We start from the raw sequence: 20,199 nt of genomic DNA, 5'->3' as shown, positions 1-20,199 counted from the left end.
ATCCTTGAACATATTGTTGTGTTCCAAATCCTTGCCCAACTTTCCGATAAGTCCATGCTTGACTCTCTCCAATCGGATTTCCCAAGGATCTAGTCCTTAGTTACCTCTTCGTCCTATTCTACATACTCCCCCTTGACAACAGGATCCGAAGACGTGAGGTCAGGTTCCACAATACATAATGGGTACATTTTCTGAGCTGTTTTCTTAATGAGTTGAACAACATTGAAAACTGGACTTCTTAACTCCTTTCTTTGAAGGGTTGCCAAGGCAACAAAAATAGCTTTGTACGAGACCCCTACTGGCTGGAAGTTCTTTGGAAATCTGATGGATGCCAACAAACTTTCCCTTTGTGGAGAAGAAAGCTTTGGTACCGGTAAGGTGTTTTATTTTTTGTTTGGGAAATGAAAGGGAGGATTTTTTGTAGTTTCTAAATTTCAGTGCAGTTGGATTTTTTTCTGCTGCCAGGTCAAAGACATTTTTTTAGAATTGTAAAATGTTGTCTATGGTAATAACTGTGTGCTCCTCGAGCCCTAGAAATAATTCTCACATTTGAGCTTGATTGTCATGGGATGATTTTTAAAATCATTGCTTTAGTACATGAGGTATAGTCTAAACATGAAAACTTGTTGTAGCAGGCACGCCCCCACATGTGATGCCTTGGAAACGCTGAAACAGAGGTTCAGTTCCCAGCACCATTGAGTGGTTGATTCCACAGTGGATCGAAAGTCAAGGGGTAAGCAGGGCTCAGTGCTGGGTCCCTTGCTTTTTGTGGTATATATCAATGATTTGGACTTAAATGTTGGGGGTATGATTAAGAAGTTTGCGGATTACACTAAAATAGGCTGTGTGGTTGATCATGAAGAAGAAAGCTGCGGACTGCAGGAAGATATCAATCAGCTGGCCATTACAGAAACATGGTTGCAGGGTGGCCAAGACTGGGAATTAAACATACAGGGGTATCTGACGATTCAGAAAGATAGGCAAGAAGGGAAAGGAGGTGGGGTAGCTCTGTTAATAAAAGATGATATCAGGGCAGTTGTGAAGGATGATATTGGCTCTAATGAACAAAATGTTGAATCATTGTGGGTGGAGATTAGAGATAGTAAGGGGAAAAAGTCACTGGTCGGCGTAGTTTATAGGCCCCCAAATAATAACTTCACGGTGGGGCGGGGAATAATGGAGGCATGTGAAAAAGGAACGGCAGTAGTCATGGGGGATTTTAACCTACATATCGATTGGTCAAATCAAATCGCACGGGGTAGCCTGGAGGAGGAATTCATAGAATGCATACGGGATTGTTTCTTAGAACAGTGTGTAACAGAACCTACAAGGGAGCAAGCCATCTTAGATCTGGTCCTGTGTAATGAGACAGGAAAAATAAACGACCTCCTAGTAAAAGATCCTCTCGGAATGAGTGATCACAATATGGTTGAATTTGTAATACAGATTGAGGATGAGGAAGTTGTGACAGAAACGAGCGTACTATGCTTAAACAAAGGGGACTACAGTGGGATGAGGGCAGAGTTGACGAAAGTAGACTGGAAACAAAGACTAAGGTGGCCAAGGTTAGTGGGAAACTAGAGGATTGAGAAAATTTTAAGCAACAGCAAAGAATGACTAAAAAAGCAATAAAGAAAGGGAAGATAGATTACGAAGGTAAACTTGCGCAAAACATAAAAACAGATAGTAAAAGCTTTTACAGATATATAAAACGGAAAAGAGTGACTAAAGTAAATGTTGGTCCCTTAGAAGATGAAAAGGGGGATTTAATAATGGGAAATGTGGAAATGGCTAAGACCTTAAACAATTATTTTGCTTCTGTCTTCACAGTGGAAGACACAAAAACCATGCCAAAATTTGCAGGCCACAGGAATGTGGGAAGGGAGGACCTTGAGACAATCACTATCACTAGGGGGGTAGTGCTGGACAGGCTAATGGGACTGAAGGTAGACAAGTCCCCTGGTCCTGATGAAATGCATCCCAGGGTATTAAAAGAGATGGCGGAAGTTATAGCAGATGCATTCGTTATAATCTACCAAAATTCTCTGGACTCTGGGGAGGTACCAGTGGATTGGAAAGCAGCTAATGTAACGCCTCTGTTTAAAAAAGGGGGCAGACAAAAGGCAGGTAACTATAGGCCGGTTAGTTTAACATCTGTAGTGGGGAAAATGCTTGAAACTATCATTAAGGAAGAAATAACAGGACATCTAGATAGGAATAGTGCAATCAAGCAGATGCAGCATGGATTCATGAAAGGGAAATCATGTTTAACTAATTTACTAGAATTCTTTGAGGATATAACGAGCATGGTGGATAGAGGTGTACCGATGGATGTGGTGTATTTAGATTTCCAAAAAGCATTCGATAAGGTGCCACACAAAAGGTTACTGCAGAAGATAAAGGTACGCGGAGTCAGAGGAAATATATTAGCATGGATAGAGAATTGGCTGGCGAACAGAAAGCAGAGAGTCGGGATAAATGGGTCCTTTTCCGGTTGGAAATCAGTGGTTAGTGGTGTGCCACAGGGATCAGTGCTGGGTCCACAACTCTTTTCAATATACATAGATGACCTAGAAGAGGGGACAGAGTGTAGTGCAACAGAATTTGCAGATGACACAAAGATTAGTGGGAAAGCGGGTTGTGTAGAGGACTCAGAGAGACTGCAAGGAGATTTGGATAGGTTAAGCGAATGGGCTAAGGTTTGGCAGATGGAATACAATGTCGGAAAGTGTGAGGTCATCCACCTTGGGAAAAAAAACAGTAAAAGGGAATATTATTTGAATGCGGAGAAATTACAACATGCTGTGGTGCAGAGGGACCTGGGGGTCCTTGTGCATGAATCCCAAAAGGTTAGTTTGCATGTGCAGCAGGTAATCAGGAAGGCGAATGGAATGTTGGCCTTCATTGCGAGAGGGATGGAGTACAAAAGCAGGGAGGTCTTGCTGCAACTGTATAAGGTATTGGTAAGGCCGCACCTGCAGTTTTGGTCACCTTACTTAAGGAAGGATATACTAGCTTTGGAAGGGGTACAGAGACGATTCACGAGGCTGATTCCAGAAATGAGGGGGTTACCTTATGATGATAGATTGAGTAGACTGGGTCTTTACTCGTTGGAGTTCAGAAGGATGAGGGGTGATCTTATCGAAACATTTAAAATCATGAAAGGGATAGACAAGATAGAGGCAGAGAGGTTGTTTCCACTGGTAAGGGAGACTAGAACTAGGGGGCACAGCCTCAAAATACGGAGGAGCCAATTTAAAACCGAGTTGAGAAAGAATTTCTCCTCCCAGAGGGTTGTGAATCTGGAATTCTCTGCCCAAGGAAGCAGTTGAGGCTAGCTCATTGAATGTTTTCAAGTCAAAGATAGATAGATTTTTAACCAATAAGGGAATTAAGGGTTACGGGGAGAGGGCGGGTAAGTAGAGCTGAGTCCACGACCAGATCAGCCATGATCTTATTGAATGGCGGAGCAGGCTCGAGGGGCTAGATGGCCTACTCCTGTTCCTAATTCTTATGTTCTTTTGTGGGCAGAACAGTGGCAAATGGAATTCAATCCGGATAAGCGTGAGGTAATGCATTTGGAGAGTTCTAACAAGGCAAGGGAATACACATTAAATGGTACGACACTGAAAAGTGTAGAGGAACAAAGGGACCTTGGATTGCAGGTCCACAGATCCCTGAAGGTAGCAGGCTATGTAGATAAGATGGTTAAGCGGGCATATGGAATACTTGCTTTTATTAGTCGAGGCATGGAATTCAAGAGCAAGGAGGTTATGCTTGAACTGTATATAGCTGGTTAGGCCACCACTGGAGTACTGTGTGCAGTTCTGGTTACCACATTACAGGAAAGATGTGATTGCACTGGTAAGGGTGCAGAGAAGATTTATAAGAATGTTGCCTGGACTGGAGAATTTTGGCTATGAGGAAAGATTGGAGATGCTGGGTCTGTTTTCTTTGGAACAGAGGTGGTTAAGGGGAGACCTGATTGAGGTGTGTAAAATTATGAGGGGCCTGGATAGAGTGGATAGGAAGGACCTGTTTCCCTTGGCAGAGGGGTCAACAACCAGGGAGCATAGATTTAAACTAATTCGGGGGAGGTATAGAGGAGATAGGAGGGGAAATTTCTTCACCCAGAGGATGGTGGGAGCCAGGAACTCACTACCTGAAAGGGTGGTAGAGGCAAGAACCTTGACCACATTTTAAAAATATTTGGATGTGCACTTAGTGCCGTAACCTACAGGGCTATGGACCAAGAGCTGGAAAGTGGGATTCGGTTGGATAGCTCTTGGTCGGCTGGTGCGGACACGATGGGTCGAAATGGCCTCCTTCCGTGCTGTAAATTTCTATGATACTAAGCCATCCCTAGATGAGACTCTTACTATACATGTACACCTAGAAATATAAAGAGACACAAAGTGACTTCCCTTACTGCCACATGATTCTTCTCACTCCTATCTGAAGGTGTGCCTCCTAGCAGCAGTAGTGGCAGTGAGCTGAGAGCAGATTTGTCACTTCCTTTGGCCTCTTGTGGGGTACTAAGGGACAATATTGTGAGATTTATACCCTCAAAAACATATTTGCAGTAACTCAGATGGTAAAAGCTGTAGGCAACTGAGGTACAAAGACCCTAAGGTCTCAGTTCTGATCCTTGGTCTGTGCAGGTTTGGCTGATTTCAGTCAGGGTGGCTGTCACAGAAGTGGGCTGTAACAGAGCTGCGGTTGGTTTCAGAACCTCTCGGTGAGCGATGGTAAAATGAGCTAGGGCTCCCATTTCTGATTACTGCTCAGTGACTTCAGCTGGAAAGTATACCTATGTGGATGTCTGGGGAGGATCAGGATCAGGCTAGGTTGTGATTCACCCTATAGTTGAGTAATTCGTTAACTCTCTGCCTATGCTGATTCATGAAGGATGGTCATTTTGGCAAGGTCAGGGAGGGAGCCTGGCACTTTTGGAACTGTAACCCTACATGAGTCATCACCTTCAGATTGGAGTGAGATGAATCATGTGGCAGTAAGCTAAGTCACTTTGTGTCCCTTGAACTTTTTAGGTGTACATGCATAGTAAGAGTCACTATGGTATAGTAGATCAGAAATATTCCTGTACTTTGTAAATTGTTTTCATTGCAGAGGTGGACACTTGAATCTAATCAGAGAGTACCTCATCTGATCATACACAGTTGACTTTGCTTTGATTTTGTGATGTACTACTTTCAATCCCAAGTAATACAGCAAGGTACTGCCCTATTTCTTTCCCTCTAGCAGTCTATATTGCTCTCCATCATAAGCATGCTCCTTCTTCAACCTGGGATATCCCAGGCTACAAATTTCTCAGCAGGTTCTGCCAGTGTTTTCTGAGATTGGCGAACAGAGGCTCCATTTCTGTCAGATGGCACTGAATATTGGTTGGCAATGGTATTTTGTGTAGGAATTCAGGGAACCACCACAGATGAGAATTAAAAGTAATTATATGGAACTGGAGCAGCAATGCTGAAGATTTAGTTTTTAGAAAAGATCGAATGCATTGAAAACTCAGTCTATCCTTAATATGTAGGAAGTCAGGAACACTTCCGGTGTCCCTGATGACTATGTGTGCGGGAAATGTGTCCGCCTCCAGCTCCTGATGGACCGCGTTGCGAAGCTGGAGCTGCGGGTGGATTCACTCTGGAGCATGCACGATGCTGAGAATGATGGAAATAGCACGTTTAGTGAGTTGGTCTTACCACAGGTAAAGGGTCCACAGCCAGATAGGGAATGGAAGACCAACAGGAAGAGCAGTGCAGGGAAGGTAGTGCAGGGGTCCCCTGTGGTCATCCGCCTGCAAAACAGATACACTGCTTTGGGTACTATTGAGGGGGATGACTCATCATGGGGGAGCAGCAGCAGCCAAGTTCATGGCACCGTGGCTGGCTCTGCTGCACAGGAGGGCAGGAAAATGAGTGGGAGAGCGATCGTGATAGGGGATTCAATTGAAAGGGGAATAGATAGGCGTTTCTGCGGCTGCAACCGAGACTCCAGGATGGTATGTTGCCTCCCTGGTGCAAGGGTCAAGGATGTCTCGGAGCGGGTGAGGACATTCTGAAAAGGGAGGGTGAACAGCCAGTTGTCGTGGTGCACATTGGTACCAACGATATAGGTAAAAAACAGGATGAGGTCTTACGAGACGAATTTAGGGAGCTAGGAGTTAAATTAAAAAGTAGGAGCTCAAAAATAGTAATCTCAGGATTGCTACCAGTGCCACGTGCTAGTCAGAGTAGGAATCGCAGGGTAGCTCAGTTTTTATACGTGGCTTGAGAGATGGTGCAGAAGGGAGGGATTCAAATTCCTGGGACATTGGAACCGGTTCTGGGGGAGGTGGGACCAGTACAAACCGGACGGTCTGCACCTGGGCAGGATCGGAACCAATGTCCTAGTGGGAGTGTTTGCTAGTGCTGTTGGGGAGGAGTTAAACTAATATGGCAGGGGGATGGGAACCTATGCAGGGAGACAGAGGGAAATAGAAGGGGGGCAGAAACAAAAGATAGAAAGGAGAATAGTAAAAATGGAGGGCAGAGAAACCCAAGGCAAAAAGCAAAAAGGGCCACATTACAGCAAGATTCAAAAGGGGCAAAGTGTGTTAAAAAGACAAGCCTGAAGGCTCTGTGCCTCAATGCGATGAGTATTTGGAATAAGGTGGCTAAATTAACTGCGCAGATAGCAGTTAACGATATGATGTGATTGGCATCACGGAGACATGGCTCCAGGGTGACCAAGGCTGGGAGCTCAACATCCAGGGGTATTCAGCATTTAGGAAGGATAGACAGAAAAGAAAAGGAGGCTGGGTAGCGTTGCTGGTTTAAGAGGAAATCAATGCAATAATAAGGAAGGACATTAGCTTGGATGATGTGGAATCGGTATGGGTGGAGCTGCGGAATTCCAAAGGGCAGAAAACGCTAGTGGGAGTTGTGTATAGACCACCAAATAGTAGTGGTGAGGTTTGGGACAGCATCAAACAAGAAATAAGGGATGTGTGCAATAAAGGTACAGCAGTTTTCATGGGCGACTTTAATCTACATATAGATTGGGCTAACCTAACTGGTAGCAATGCGGTGGAGGAGGATTTCCTGGAGTGTATTAGGGATGGTTTTCTAGATCAAAATGTCGAGGAACCAACCAGGGAGCTGGCCATCCTAGACTGGGTGATGTGTAATGAGAAGGGGCTAATTAGCAATCTTGTTGTGCGAGGCCCTTTGGGGGAAAGTGACCATAATATGGTAGAATTCCTTATTAAGATGGAGAGTGACAAAGTTAATTCGGAAACTAGGGTCCTGAACTTAAGGAAAGGTAACTTCGACGGTATGAGTTGTGAATTGGCTAGAATAGATTGGCAGAGGATACTTAAAGGGTTGATGGTGGATAAGCAATGGCAAACATTTAAAGATCACATGGATGAACTTCAGCAATTGTATATCCCTGACTGGAGTAAAAATAAAACTTGGAAGGTGGCTCAACCATGGCTAACAAGGGAAATTAAGGATAGTGTTAAAACCAAGGAAGAGGCATATAAATTGGCTAGAAAAAGCAACAAACCTGAGGACTGGGAGAAATTTAGAATTCAACAGAGGAGGACTAAGGGTTTAATTAAGAAGGGGAAAATAGAGTACGAGAGGAAGCTTGCAGGGAACATAAAAACTGACTGCAAAAGCTTCTATAAATATGTGAAGAAAAAAAGATTATTAAAGACAAACGTAGGTCCCTTGCAGTCGGATTCAGGTGAATTTATAATGGGGAACAAAGAAATGGCAGACCAATTGAACCAATACTTCGGTTCTGTCTTCACAAAGGAAGATACAAATAATCTTCCGAATGTACTAGGGGACAGTGGGTCTAGTGAGAATGAGGAACTGAAAGATATCTTTATTAGGCGGGAAATTGATGGGATTAAAGGCCGATAAATCTCCGGGCCCTGATAGTCTGCATCCCACAGTACTTAAGGAAGTGGCCCTAGAAATAGTGGATGCATTGGTGATCATTTTCCAACTCTGGATCAGTTTCTATGGACTGGAGGGTAGCTAATGTAACGCCACTTTTTAAAAAAGGAGGGAGAGAGAAAGCAGGTAATTATAGACCGGTTAGTCTGACATCAGTAGTGGGGAAAATGTTGGAATTAATCATTAAGGATGAATTAGCAGCCCATTTGGAAAGCAGTGACAGGATCGGACCGAGTCAGCATGGACTTATGAAAGGGAAATCATGCTTGACGAATCTTCTGGAATTTTTTGAGGGTGTAACTAGTAGAGTGGACAAGGGAGAACCAGCGGATGTGGTGTATTTGGACTTTCAAAAGGCTTTTGACAAGGTCCCGCACAAGAGATTGGTGTACAAAATCAAACCGCATGGTATTAGGGGTAATGTACTGACATGGATAGAGAACTGGTTGGCAGACAGGAAGCAGAGAGTCGGGATAAAAGGGTCCTTTTCAGAATGGCAGGGGCAGTGGGGTGCCGCAGGGCTCAGTGCTGGGACCCCAGCTATTTACAATATACATTAACGATTTGGATGAAGGAATAGAGTGTAATATCTCCAAGTTTGTGGATGACGCTAAACTGGGTGGCGGTGAGCTGTGAGGAGGACGCTAAGAGGATGCAGGGTGACTTGGACAGATTAGGTGAGTGGGCAAATACATGGCAGATGCAGTATAATGTGGATAAATGTGAGGTTATCCATTTTGGGGGCAAAAACACGAAGGCAGAATATTATCTCAATGGCGGCAGACTAGAAAAAGGGGAGATGCAACGAGACCTGGGTGTCCTGGTTCATCAGTCACTGAAAGTGGGCACACAGGTACAGCAGGCGGTGAAGAAGGCAAAGGGTATGTTGGTCTTCATAGCAAGGAGATTTGAGTATAGGAGCAGGGAGGTCTTACTGCAGTTGTACAGGGCCTTAGTGAGGCCTCACCTGGAATATTGTGTTCAGTTTTGGTCTCCTAGTCTGAGGAAGGATGTTCTTGCTATTGAGGGAGTGCAGCGAAGGTTCACCAGACTGATTCCAGGGATGGCTGGGCTGTCATATGAGGAGAGACTGGATCAACTGGGCCTGTATTCACTGGCGTTTAGAAGGATGAGAGGGGATCTCATAGAAACATATAAGATTCTGACGGGATTGGACAGGTTAGATGCGGGAAGCATGTTCTCGATGTTGGGGAAGTCCAGAACCAGGGGACATAGTCTTAGGATAAGGGGTAGGCCATTTAGGACTGAGATGAGGAGAAACTTCTTCACTCAGAGTTGTTGACCTGTGGAATTCCCTGCCGCAGAGAGTTGTTAATGCCAGTTCATTGGATATATTCAAGAGGGAGTTAGATATGGCCCTTACGGTTGAGGGGATCAAGGGGTATGGAGAGAAAGCAGGAAAGGGGTACTGAAGAAATGATTAGCCATGATCTTATTGAATGGCAGTGCAGGCTCGAAGGGCCAAATGGCCTACTCTTGCACCTATTTTCTATGTTTCTATGATACTAAATGATTGAGGAATTGTGTAAACAAGTTAATTGTTCTTGTAGCTCAATAGGTAAAGGCTGGTGTGGTACGAAGTCATACAGACTTGAAGGTTGTTGAATTGATTCCTGGTCTGTGCTCACCTTGGCTGAGGTAGCAATTTGGAGTTCTATAATTTGCCTCAGTGCCCTTGGGCAAAAGAAGGGATAAGTTAGCTTGGGTTTCTACCCCTGACCAGTATTTAGTGACCCTGCATGAAAATGAATGTGTGCGGGCTCACTGTGATTTATTTGAACCCTGACTGAATTCTATGCTAATTTTATTCACAGAACAATTTATTAGTAGATGTTTAATGTAAGATTCAGTTTTACTACTGATTTTAAATGGGCAAACCTTTTGGGACCAATTTTAAAAACAACATTATAACATCTTTGTGAATTGAGCAATGTATCATGATTAAATACATTTACTTAATTTTACTTGCATGATTATTTGAATTTGGAAGTTCATCCATTCATAATTTTAAACACCTCTATCAAATTACTCTAATGTTGTCTATTCTAGTGAAAACAGTTCAATTTTCAAGCCTTTCCTCTTAACAGGCAGCAACCTAGTGAACAAACAGTGCCGGTGTTTCCAGCGATGGTGGGATGAGGGAGAGAGCTACTTGTTACTTGGGATGGACATTCCCCATTGGAACATTACTGATGGGGGTGGTCTGTTGCACCCTTCATGCTGATCTGCTGCTTTTGCTCCACCAGACATCTGGACCACTGGAGCCTGCGCCACTTTGCGATTTTTTTTTAATGCTTCCCTTTCTACCTATCCCCTTTAGCTATTCATACACGTTCTGTGTCACAAATATATTTTTATTTTAGTTCATTATAACTCCTTTTGCCTTCTGCTACTATCAGGACTGCCATTTTATCATCTCCTGTTCACCACCTAAGCATTTCAGTAGTCATTCTATTTCTTTCCCTGCGTGTTTGTGTGTTTTTCTTTTACCTGTTTCCTTTTCCTTTGTTGTATTCCCTTTTAAATGCTGCTCATCTGTAATACCTCCTAGTTCTGAGGATTGGTCACAAGGCCTGAAATGTTGGCTAACTCCCATTTTTCCACAGATGCTGTCTGACCTGCTGCGTATTTCCATCTTTTTCTGTTTTTATTTCCAGCATCCTAGTGAATCAGTGCTGTACCTTCTGTATTGCCTCAACATCCTTTCTATAGAGTGGACCCCAAAACTGCTGGTCTTACTAAGGTTTTATATAGATTCACCATTACACCTTGACTTTTATATTCCATACCTCTTGCTATGGAACCCCAATATGACCTTATTGCGGCAGCACCTCAACTGGATAAGATCTTTCTTTCACTAAACTCCATGACTTGCTGCCTTTGTCCCATCCACCCCAGCCAATATCAGACCTGAATAGGCTTTTTATGCTTCTACTCAGCTTAGTCCTCAACACTCAATACAACACTTGTCTCGGATTAGGCAAATCACCATGATTGACTTGGGCCCTTCTTCAGACCTGAAAATGAAAGTGAACAAGATTTTATAGAATCAGAAAGAAGGATAGGAGACAGCAACAAAAATATGGGCAAGCATCGAGGAAGAATTGGTGGAATGATTATTAGAAACATAGAAACATAGAAAATAGGTGCAGGAGTAGGCCATTCGGCCCTTCTAGCCTGCACCGCCATTCAATGAGTTCATGGCTGAACATTCAACTTCAGTACCCCATTCCTGCTTTCTCGCCATACCCCTTGATCCCCCTAGTAGTGAGGACCTCATCTAACTCCTTTTTGAATATATTTAGTGAATTGGCCTCAACAACTTTCTGTGGTAGAGAATTCCACAGGTTCACCACTCTCTGGGTGAAGAAGTTCCTCCACATCTCGGTCCTAAATGGCTTACCCCTTATCCTTAGACTGTGACCTCTGGTTCTGGACTTCCCCAACATTGGGAACATTCTTCCTGCATCTAACCTGTCTAACCCCGTCAGAATTTTTAATGTTTCTATGAGGTCCCCTCTCATTCTTCTGAACTCCAGTGAATACAAGCCCAGTTGATCCAGTCTTTCTTGATAGGTCAGTCCCGCCATCCCGGGAATCAGTCTGGTGAACCTTCGCTGCACTCCCTCAATAGCAAGAATGTCCTTCCTCAGGTTAGGAGACCAAAACTGTACACAATACTCCAGGTGTGGCCTCACCAATGCCCTGTACAACTGTAGCAACACCTCCCTGCCCCTGTACTCAAATCCCCTTGCTATGAAGGCCAACATGCCATTTGCTTTCTTAACCGCCTGCTGCACCTGCATGCCAACCTTCAATGACTGATGTACCATGACATCCAGGTCTCTTTGCACCTCCCCTTTTCCTAATCTGTCACCATTCAGCTAATAGTCTGTCTCTCTGTTTTTACCACCAAAGTGGATAACCTCACATTTATCCACATTATACTTCATCTGCCATGCATTTGCCCACTCACCTAACCTATCCAAGTCGCTCTGCAGCCTCACAGCATCCTCCTCGCAGCTCACACTGCCACCCAACTTAGTGTCATCCGCAAATTTGGAGATACTACATTTAATCCCCTCATCTAAATCATTAATGTACAGTGTAAACAGCTGGGGCCCCAGCACAGAACCTTGCGGTACCCCACTAGTCACTGCCTGCCATTCTGAAAAGTACCCATTTACTCCTACTCTTTGCTTCCTGTCTGACAACCAGTTCTCAATCCATGTCAGTACACTACCCCCAATCCCATGTGCTCTAACTTTGCACATCAATCTCTTGTGTGGGACCTTGTCGAACGCCTTCTGAAAGTCCAAATATACCACATCAACTGGTTCTCCCTTGTCCACTCTACTGGAAACATCCTCAAAAAATTCCAGAAGATTTGTCAAGCATGATTTCCCTTTCACAAATCCATGCTGACTTGGACCTATCATGTCACCTCTTTCCAAATGCACTGCTATGACATCCTTAATAATTGATTCCATCATTTTACCCACTACCAATGTCAGGCTGACCGGTCTATAATTCCCTGTTTTCTCTCTCCCTCCTTTTTTAAAAAGTGGGGTTACATTGGCTACCCTCCACTCTATAGGAACTGATCCAGAGTCAATGGAATGTTGGAAAATGACTGTCAACGCATCCGCTATTTCCAAGGCCACCTCCTTAAGTACTCTGGGATGCAGTCCATCAGGCACTGGGGATTTATCGGCCTTCAATCCAATAAATTTCCCCAACACAATTTCCCGGCTAATAAGGATTTCCCTCAGTTCCTCCTCCTTACTAGACCCCCCGACCCCTTTTATAACCGGAAGGTTGTTCGTGTCCTCCTTCGTGAATACCGAACCAAAGTACTTGTTCAATTGGTCCGCCATTTCTTTGTTCCCCGTTATGACTTCCCCTGATTCTGACTACAGGGGACCTACGTTTGTCTTTACTAACCTTTTTCTCTTTACATATCTATAGAAACTTTTGCAATCCGTCTTAATGTTCCCTGCAAGCTTCTTCTCATACTCCATTTTCCCTGCCCTAATCAAACCCTTTGTCCTCCTCTGCTGAGTTCTAAATTTCTCCCAGTCCCCAGGTTCGCTGCTATTTCTGGCCAATTTGTATGCCACTTCCTTGGCTTTAATACTATCCCTGATTTCCCTTGATAGCCACGGTTGAGCCACCTTCCCTTTTTTATTTTTATGCCAGACAGGAATGTACAATTGTTGTAGTTCATCCATGCCGTCTCTAAATGTCTGCCATTGCCCATCCACAATCAACCCCTTAAGTATCATTCGCCAATCCATCCCAGCCAATTCACGCCTCATACCTTCAAAGTTAGCCTTCTTTAAGTTCTGGACCATGGTCTCTGAATTAACTGTTTCATTCTCCATCCCAATGCAGAATTCCACCATATTATGGTCACTCTTCCCCAAGGGGCCTCGCACAACGAGATTGCTAATTAATCCTCTCTCATTACATAACACCCAGTCTAAGATGGCCTCCCCCCTAGTTGGTTCCTCGACATATTGGTCTAAAAAACCATCCCTTATGCACTCCAGGAAATCCTCCTCCACCGTATTGCTTCCAGTTTGGTTAGCCCAATCTATGTGCATATTAAAGTCACCCATTATAACTGCTGCACCTTTATTGCACGCACCCCTAATTTCATGTTTGATGCCCTCCCGAACATCACTACTACTGTTTGGAGGTCTGTACACAACTCCCACTAACGTTTTTTGCCCTTTGGTGTTCTGCAGCTCTACCCATATAGATTCCACATCATCCAAGCTAATGTCCTTCCTAACTATTGCCTTAATCTCCTCCTTAACCAGCAATGCTACCCCGCCTCCTTTTCCTTTTATTCTATCCTTCCTGAATGTTGAATACCCCTGGATGTTGAGTTCCCAGCCCTGATCATCCTGGAGCCACGTCTCCGTAATCCCAATCACATCATATTTGTTAACATCTATTTGCACAGTTAATTCATCCACCTTATTGCGGATACTCCTTGCATTAAGACACAAAGCCTTTAGGCTTGTTTTTTTAACACCCTCTGTCCTTTTAGAATTTGCTGTACAATGGCCCTTTTTGTTCTTTGCCTTGGGTTTCTCTGCCCTCCACTTTTCCTCATCTCCTTTCTGTCTTTTGTTTTTGCCTCCTTTTTGTTTCCCTCTATCTCCCTGCATTGGTTCCCATTCCCCTGCCATATTAGTTTAACTCCTCCCCAACAGCACTAGCAAACACTCCCCCGAGGACATTGGTTCCGATTCTGCCCAGGTGCAGACCGTCCGGATTGTACTGGTCCCACCTCCCCCAGAACCGGTTCCAATGCCCCAGAATTTGAATCCCTCCCTGCTGCACCATTGCTCAAGCCACGTATTCATCTGAGCTATCCTGCGATTCCTACTCTGACTAGCACGTGGCACTGGTAGCAATCCCGAGATTACTACTTTTGAGGTCCTACTTTTTAATTTAGCTCCTAGCTCCTTAAATTCATTTCGTAGGACCTCATCCCTTTTTTTAACCTATGTCATTGGTACCAACGTGCACCACGACAACTGGCTGTTCTCCCTCCCTTTTTAGAATGTCCTGCACCCGCTCCGAGACATCCTTGACCCTTGCACCAGGGAGGCAACATACCATCCTGGAGTCTCGGTTGCGGCCGCAGAAACGCCTATCTATTCCCCTTACAATTGAATCCCCTATCACTATCGCTCGCCCACTCTTTTTCCTGCCCTCCTGTGCAACAGAGCCAGCCACGGTGCCATGAACTTGGCTGCTGCTGCCCTCTCCTGATGAGTCATCCCCCTCAACAGCACTCAAAGCAGTGTATCTGTTTTGCAGTGGGATGACCACAGGGGACCCCTGCACTACCTTCCTTGCACTACTCTTCCTGCTGGTCTTCCATTCCCTCGCTGGCTGTGGACCCTTCTCCTGCGGTAAGACCAACTCGCTACACGTGATACTCACGTCATTCTCAGCATCGTGGATGCTCCAGAGTGAATCCACCCTCAGCTCCAACTCCGCAACATAGAATGATACAGCACAGAAGGAGGCCATTCAGCCCATTGTGCCTGTAGCTGAAATTACATAAAAAATAATCTCAGCCAGACAATGGAAAGAAATGTTAGAGATTAAAGATATAGCTCAAAGCATTGACCTATCTGTTCTCTCCACAGATGCTGACTCACCTGTTGTGCATTTCCAGCAATTTCTGTTTTCGTTTCAGATTTTCAACTTTTGCAAGTTTTTTGCTTTTTAATATAATCTGTTGATCCTTTTTTTAATTTAAATTTTACTTTGAAATGTTTTTTGTTTAATCTCCACCAGGTCTTGAAAGTATTGTTTTTTAATTAAAAAAATTCCAAAAAGTTCATTTAAAAAAAAACCCTGAGCTGATATCTCCTCCAGTAAAGTAAGTGGGTAAAGACACTGGATGCGAAATTGCCCTTTTTTATAGCCCCATTAGCGCCTCCGGCAGGCGCTAACGAGGCATAATGAGGTTATCGCCCGGGGTAAGGGGTTGATAATGTCTCTGGGGAAATTGCCCTGGAGGTTTGGGGGACGTTGTGTCATTAGCATTGTGCCCTGGGCTGGCGCACGCATGGCAATGACGTCATCTCCATGCATGCCGACTCCTCACTGCTCCGCACTGATCCCTTTGTGTTCGGCGGGCAGCGAGGATGGCGCCGGCCGATGTCACCGCCAGCGCAAAGCTGGCGGACATCCGCCGCTGGGACGCCCCTTAAAGGGGAAGCCGTTTGCACTGTGGTCCGCCATGTTTTTCTATTGGCCGACACTTCTGTCGGCCCAACAATGGCGGCCCTCACCTCGACCAGGCGGCCATCCTGCAGCCCAGCACTCCGTTTTGGGTGCCGTGTTGTTGGCTCAGTCGAGGGCGTCCCTGGTGGCCCAGTGGCGGCCGCCAAAGGGTCTACAGAGTGCACAGTGGCCCTCCCCTTTAATTGAAGTTTCTGGCAGGACACCACGCTACCGCCCCAGGAGCACCCCCTCCATGGACACGGATTGCCTCCAATCGCGCTCTGCCTCCGTTGAGGGGCGGAAGGGCCGAATTCCACGGCAGGGGCAGAACTTCCGGGCTAGGCGATAAATATCCTGGCCCAGCAAGGTTGCCGCCTTCAAACAAGGCACGGGGCAATTTTGCCCCACTGACTTGTGCAATGCTAAGCCATGCATACCAGAAAGTAACAGGCTCAATTCCTGATCTCTGCTGAGCTATCTGATCTGATTCATCATGAACATTGTTCTCTTTGGGCTATGAAGGAGAAAATCAACTGGTGTTTCCAATCCTGAAAATTATCCAGTGAAGTAGGTTAAGGGTAAGGCCATTGTTGGAATACAGTAGAAGGAGCTTTATTCTCTGAGCATTGAACACTCTCAGGTATGCAGAGTAGAGGGAGCTTTCTCTTAATCTAACCTGACCTGCGAGTGCTTGATGATGACATTGGAAAAGTGTTCCTTTTGCCAACATTCCCTCACCATGATATTCACAAAAAGTTTTTTTTCTAATTGTAATTTTGATTCCTAATGACTTCTGTTTATTACCTCTCAAGGGTCTGACCACATTCGTGAAAAAGATGGTCTGTGGGCTGTGCTTGCCTGGCTGTCCATTATTGCCAAACGCAAACAAAGTGTGGAGGCGATTATGCAGGAACATTGGCAGAAATATGGTCGCAATTTTTTCACCAGGTTAGATCATCTCATTCAAAATCATCCTTTGCCTTTTGCACTAACATGCAGGGTTTCAACAAAAAAAAAGCAAAAATATGCACCAGATCTGAATCTCATGTTGTTCTGCACATTATATGGTCAAATTATGCAAAGTCCTAGATTATAATTTGTCAGTAAGGTAGTATTTTGAACAAGTTCTTGTTGATTGCTGTTTCAGGGCATTTTCCGGTTTATTTTCAGGAATGGCGTTAAAAAGAAAAGTCATATACACATACGAACATACAAATGGGTGGAAAGAAACAGACCAGGTCTGTCTCGTTTAGCTATGTTGTAGCTAAGCAACACGACCCCCAATACTCCCCACCCACCAGTCTCCTGGGAGAAGCAACAAAACAGATAAAAATAACCCTATACCAATTTGGGGGAAAACAACCTGGGAAATTTCTCTCCTAACCTTGAAGTCAAGAAGAAAAGAATTCCAGGTGATAATAATGAACATGAGGTACATTACCCAACATTCCACCTACCTTTTGTACTCCGCGATCAAACCCTTCCAGGAACTTGTCCAGCTCCCTTTTGACTATTTGCAATGAATCTTCATCCACTGCATGAGCCGGCAACCTATTCCAAAGGTCAAATGAAAAACCCCCTGACATCTAATCTAGTTCTTTGCTTCTGTATCTCCCACCAATATTCTGGTTGGGTTAGTCATTGTCTTGGACAGGAACACAGTGGTGCTTTTGTTTTGTGTTGCATCACCCTAGCTATAGCTCTTAATACCCTGTTTGCTTCTGCTGTAGCTTCTCGGCACTGGTTGTGAACTTTTAGTGACTTATGCACTATAACACCCAGTCTTTAATTCTGATACCAGAATGGTTGGCATTAGCCCTATCCATATGCATCACATATGTTTATCAACATCTGCCAGATACATGCCCTTTTTCCCATCGCATCGGCAAGATAGGAATGTAGGAACAGGAGTAGGCCATTTAGCCCCTCGAGCCTGTTCGTCATTCAGTGAGATCATGGCTGATCTGCGACCTAACTCCGCCGTTGCTCCATATCATAGAAACATAGTTCTTTGTTAACCAAAGGTATTATCAATTTCAGATTTAAAATTAACAATTGATCTAGCATTAATTGCCGTTTGGGGAAGAGAATTCTAAACTTTTACCACCCTTTATGTGAGGAAGTGTTAATTTAATTCCTGAAAGGTCTGGTTCTAATTTTTGGACTATGCCCCATGGTCCTAGACTCTCCAACCAGCGGAAATAGTTTCTCTCTATCTACCCTATATTGTTCCCCTTAATATCTTGAAAACTTCGATCAAAACACCCCATAACCGTCTAAATTCTAGGGAATAAACCGAAGTTTGTGTAATCTCTCCTCGTAATTTAATCCTTGATATCCGGGTATCATTCTAGTTATGTATGTTAACTGGGTTTTACCTGCCACCGGAGGGTGCGACTGTCGGAGTCCTAATGGTCACTGGCAGACACATGCAAGCCGTGTATATAATGTTGACATCCATGTTAAATCCTCGCTACCCTCCAGTCCATAGGAACTGATCCAGAGTCGATAGACTGTTGAAAAATGATAATCAATGCATCCACTATTTCTCGGGCCACTTCCTTAAGTACTCTGGGATGCAGACTATCAGGGCCTGGGGATTTATCGGCCTTCAATCCCATCAATTTCCCTAACACCATTTCCTGACTAATAAGGATTTCCTTCAGTTCCTCCTTCTCGCTAGACCCTCGGTCCCCCAGTATTTCCGGAAGGTTATTTGTGTCTTTCTTCGTGAAGACAAAACCAAAATATTTGTTCAATTGGTCTGCCATTTCTTTGTTCCCCATTATAAATTCACCTGATTCTGACTGCAAGTGACTTACGTTTGTCTTCACTAATCTTTAACTCTTCACATATCTATTGAAGCTTTTGCAGTCAGTTTTTATGTTCCCAGCAAGCTTCCTCTCATACTCTATTTTCCCCCTCCTAATTAAACCCTCCTCTGCTGAATTCTAAATTTCTCCCAGTCCTCAGGTTTGCTGCTTTTACTGGCCAATTTATATGCCTCTTCCTTGGATTTAACACTATCCTCAATTTCCCTTGTTAACCACGGTTGAGCCACCTTCCCCATTTTATTTTTACTCCAGACAGGGATGTGCAATTGTTGAAGTTCATCCATGTGATCTATAAATGTTGGCCATTGCCTATCCACCGTCAACCCTTTAAGTATCCTCTGCCAGTCTATTCTAGCCAATTCACGTCTCATACCATCGAAGTTACCTTTCCTTAAGTTTCCTAGTCTCTGAATTAACTGTGTCACTCTCTATCTTAATAAAGAATTCTACCATATTATGGTCACTCTTCCCCAAGGGGCCTCGCACAACAAGATTGCTAATTAGTCCTTTCTCATTACACATCACCCAATCTGGGATGGCCAGCCCTCTAGTTGGTTCCTTGACATATTGATCTAGAAAACCATCCCTTATACACTCCAGGAAATCCTCCTCCACCGTATTGCTACCAGTTTGGTTAGCCCAATCTACATGTAGATTAAAGTCACCCATGATACCTGCTGTACCTTTATTGCACGCATCCCTAATTTCTTGTTTGATGCTGTCCCCAACCTCATTACTACTGTTTGGTGGTCTGTACACAACTCCCACTAGCGTTTTCTGCCCTTTGGTATTCCGCAGCTCTACCCATACAGATTCCACATCATCCAAGCTGATGTCCTTCCTTACTATTGCATTAATTTCCTCTTTAACTAGCAACGCTATCCCACCTCCTTTTCCTTTCTGTCTATCCTTTCTGAATGTTGAATACCCCTGGATGTTGAGTTCCCAGCCTTGGTAAGCTTGGAGCCATGTCTCCGTAATCCCAATTATCTCATATTCATTAATAGCTGCCTGCGCAGCTAATTCGTCCACCTTATTATGAATACTCCTCGCATTGAGGCACAGAGCCTTCAGGCTTGTCTTTTTAACACACTTTGTCCCTTTAGAATTTTGTTGTAATGTGACCCTTTTGCCTTGGATTTCTCTGCCCTCCACTTTTACTTTTACTTCTTTCTATCTTTTGCTTCTGCCCCTTTTTTACTTCCCTCTGTCTCCCTGCATCGGTTCCCATCCCCCTGCAATATTAGTTTAACCCCTCCCCAATAGCACTAGCAAACACCTCCCCTAGAACATTGGTTCTGGCCCTGCCCAGGTGCAGATCGTCCGCTTTGTACTGGTCTCAGCTCCCCCAGAACCGGTTCCAATGTCCCAGGAATTTGAATCCCTCCCTCCTGCACCACTCTTCAAGCCACGTATTCATCTTAGCTATCCTGCGATTTCTACTCTGACTAGCACGTGGCACTGGTCACAATCCTGAGATTACTACCTTTGACGTCCTGCTTTTTAATTTAACTCCTAGCTCCCTAAATTCAGCTTGTAGGACCTCATCCCGTTTTTTTACCTATATGCACCACGACAACTGGTTGTTCACCTTCCCCCTCCAAAATGTCCTGCAACCGCTC

The 20,199-nt window shown here is 44.4% G+C and overlaps 1 protein-coding gene across 2 annotated transcripts in view; it reads left to right on the top strand.

The window, feature by feature from the left end:
* The window catches only part of pgm1 (phosphoglucomutase 1), a 135,299-nt gene that overhangs the window by 102,874 nt on the left and 12,226 nt on the right, over positions 1-20,199 (top strand). For both annotated transcript variants that reach the window (XM_070887056.1, XM_070887057.1), the window contains exons 7-8: positions 258-373; positions 16,556-16,691. In XM_070887056.1, the coding sequence (XP_070743157.1) occupies positions 258-373; positions 16,556-16,691 (252 nt within the window). The remainder of the gene's footprint in view (positions 1-257; positions 374-16,555; positions 16,692-20,199) is intronic.

The sequence above is a fragment of the Pristiophorus japonicus genome, chromosome 8 (genome assembly GCF_044704955.1).
Source record: "Pristiophorus japonicus isolate sPriJap1 chromosome 8, sPriJap1.hap1, whole genome shotgun sequence".
In the NCBI taxonomy this organism is placed as follows: domain Eukaryota; kingdom Metazoa; phylum Chordata; class Chondrichthyes; family Pristiophoridae; genus Pristiophorus; species Pristiophorus japonicus.
This window is presented reverse-complemented; position numbering and strand designations above follow the sequence as displayed.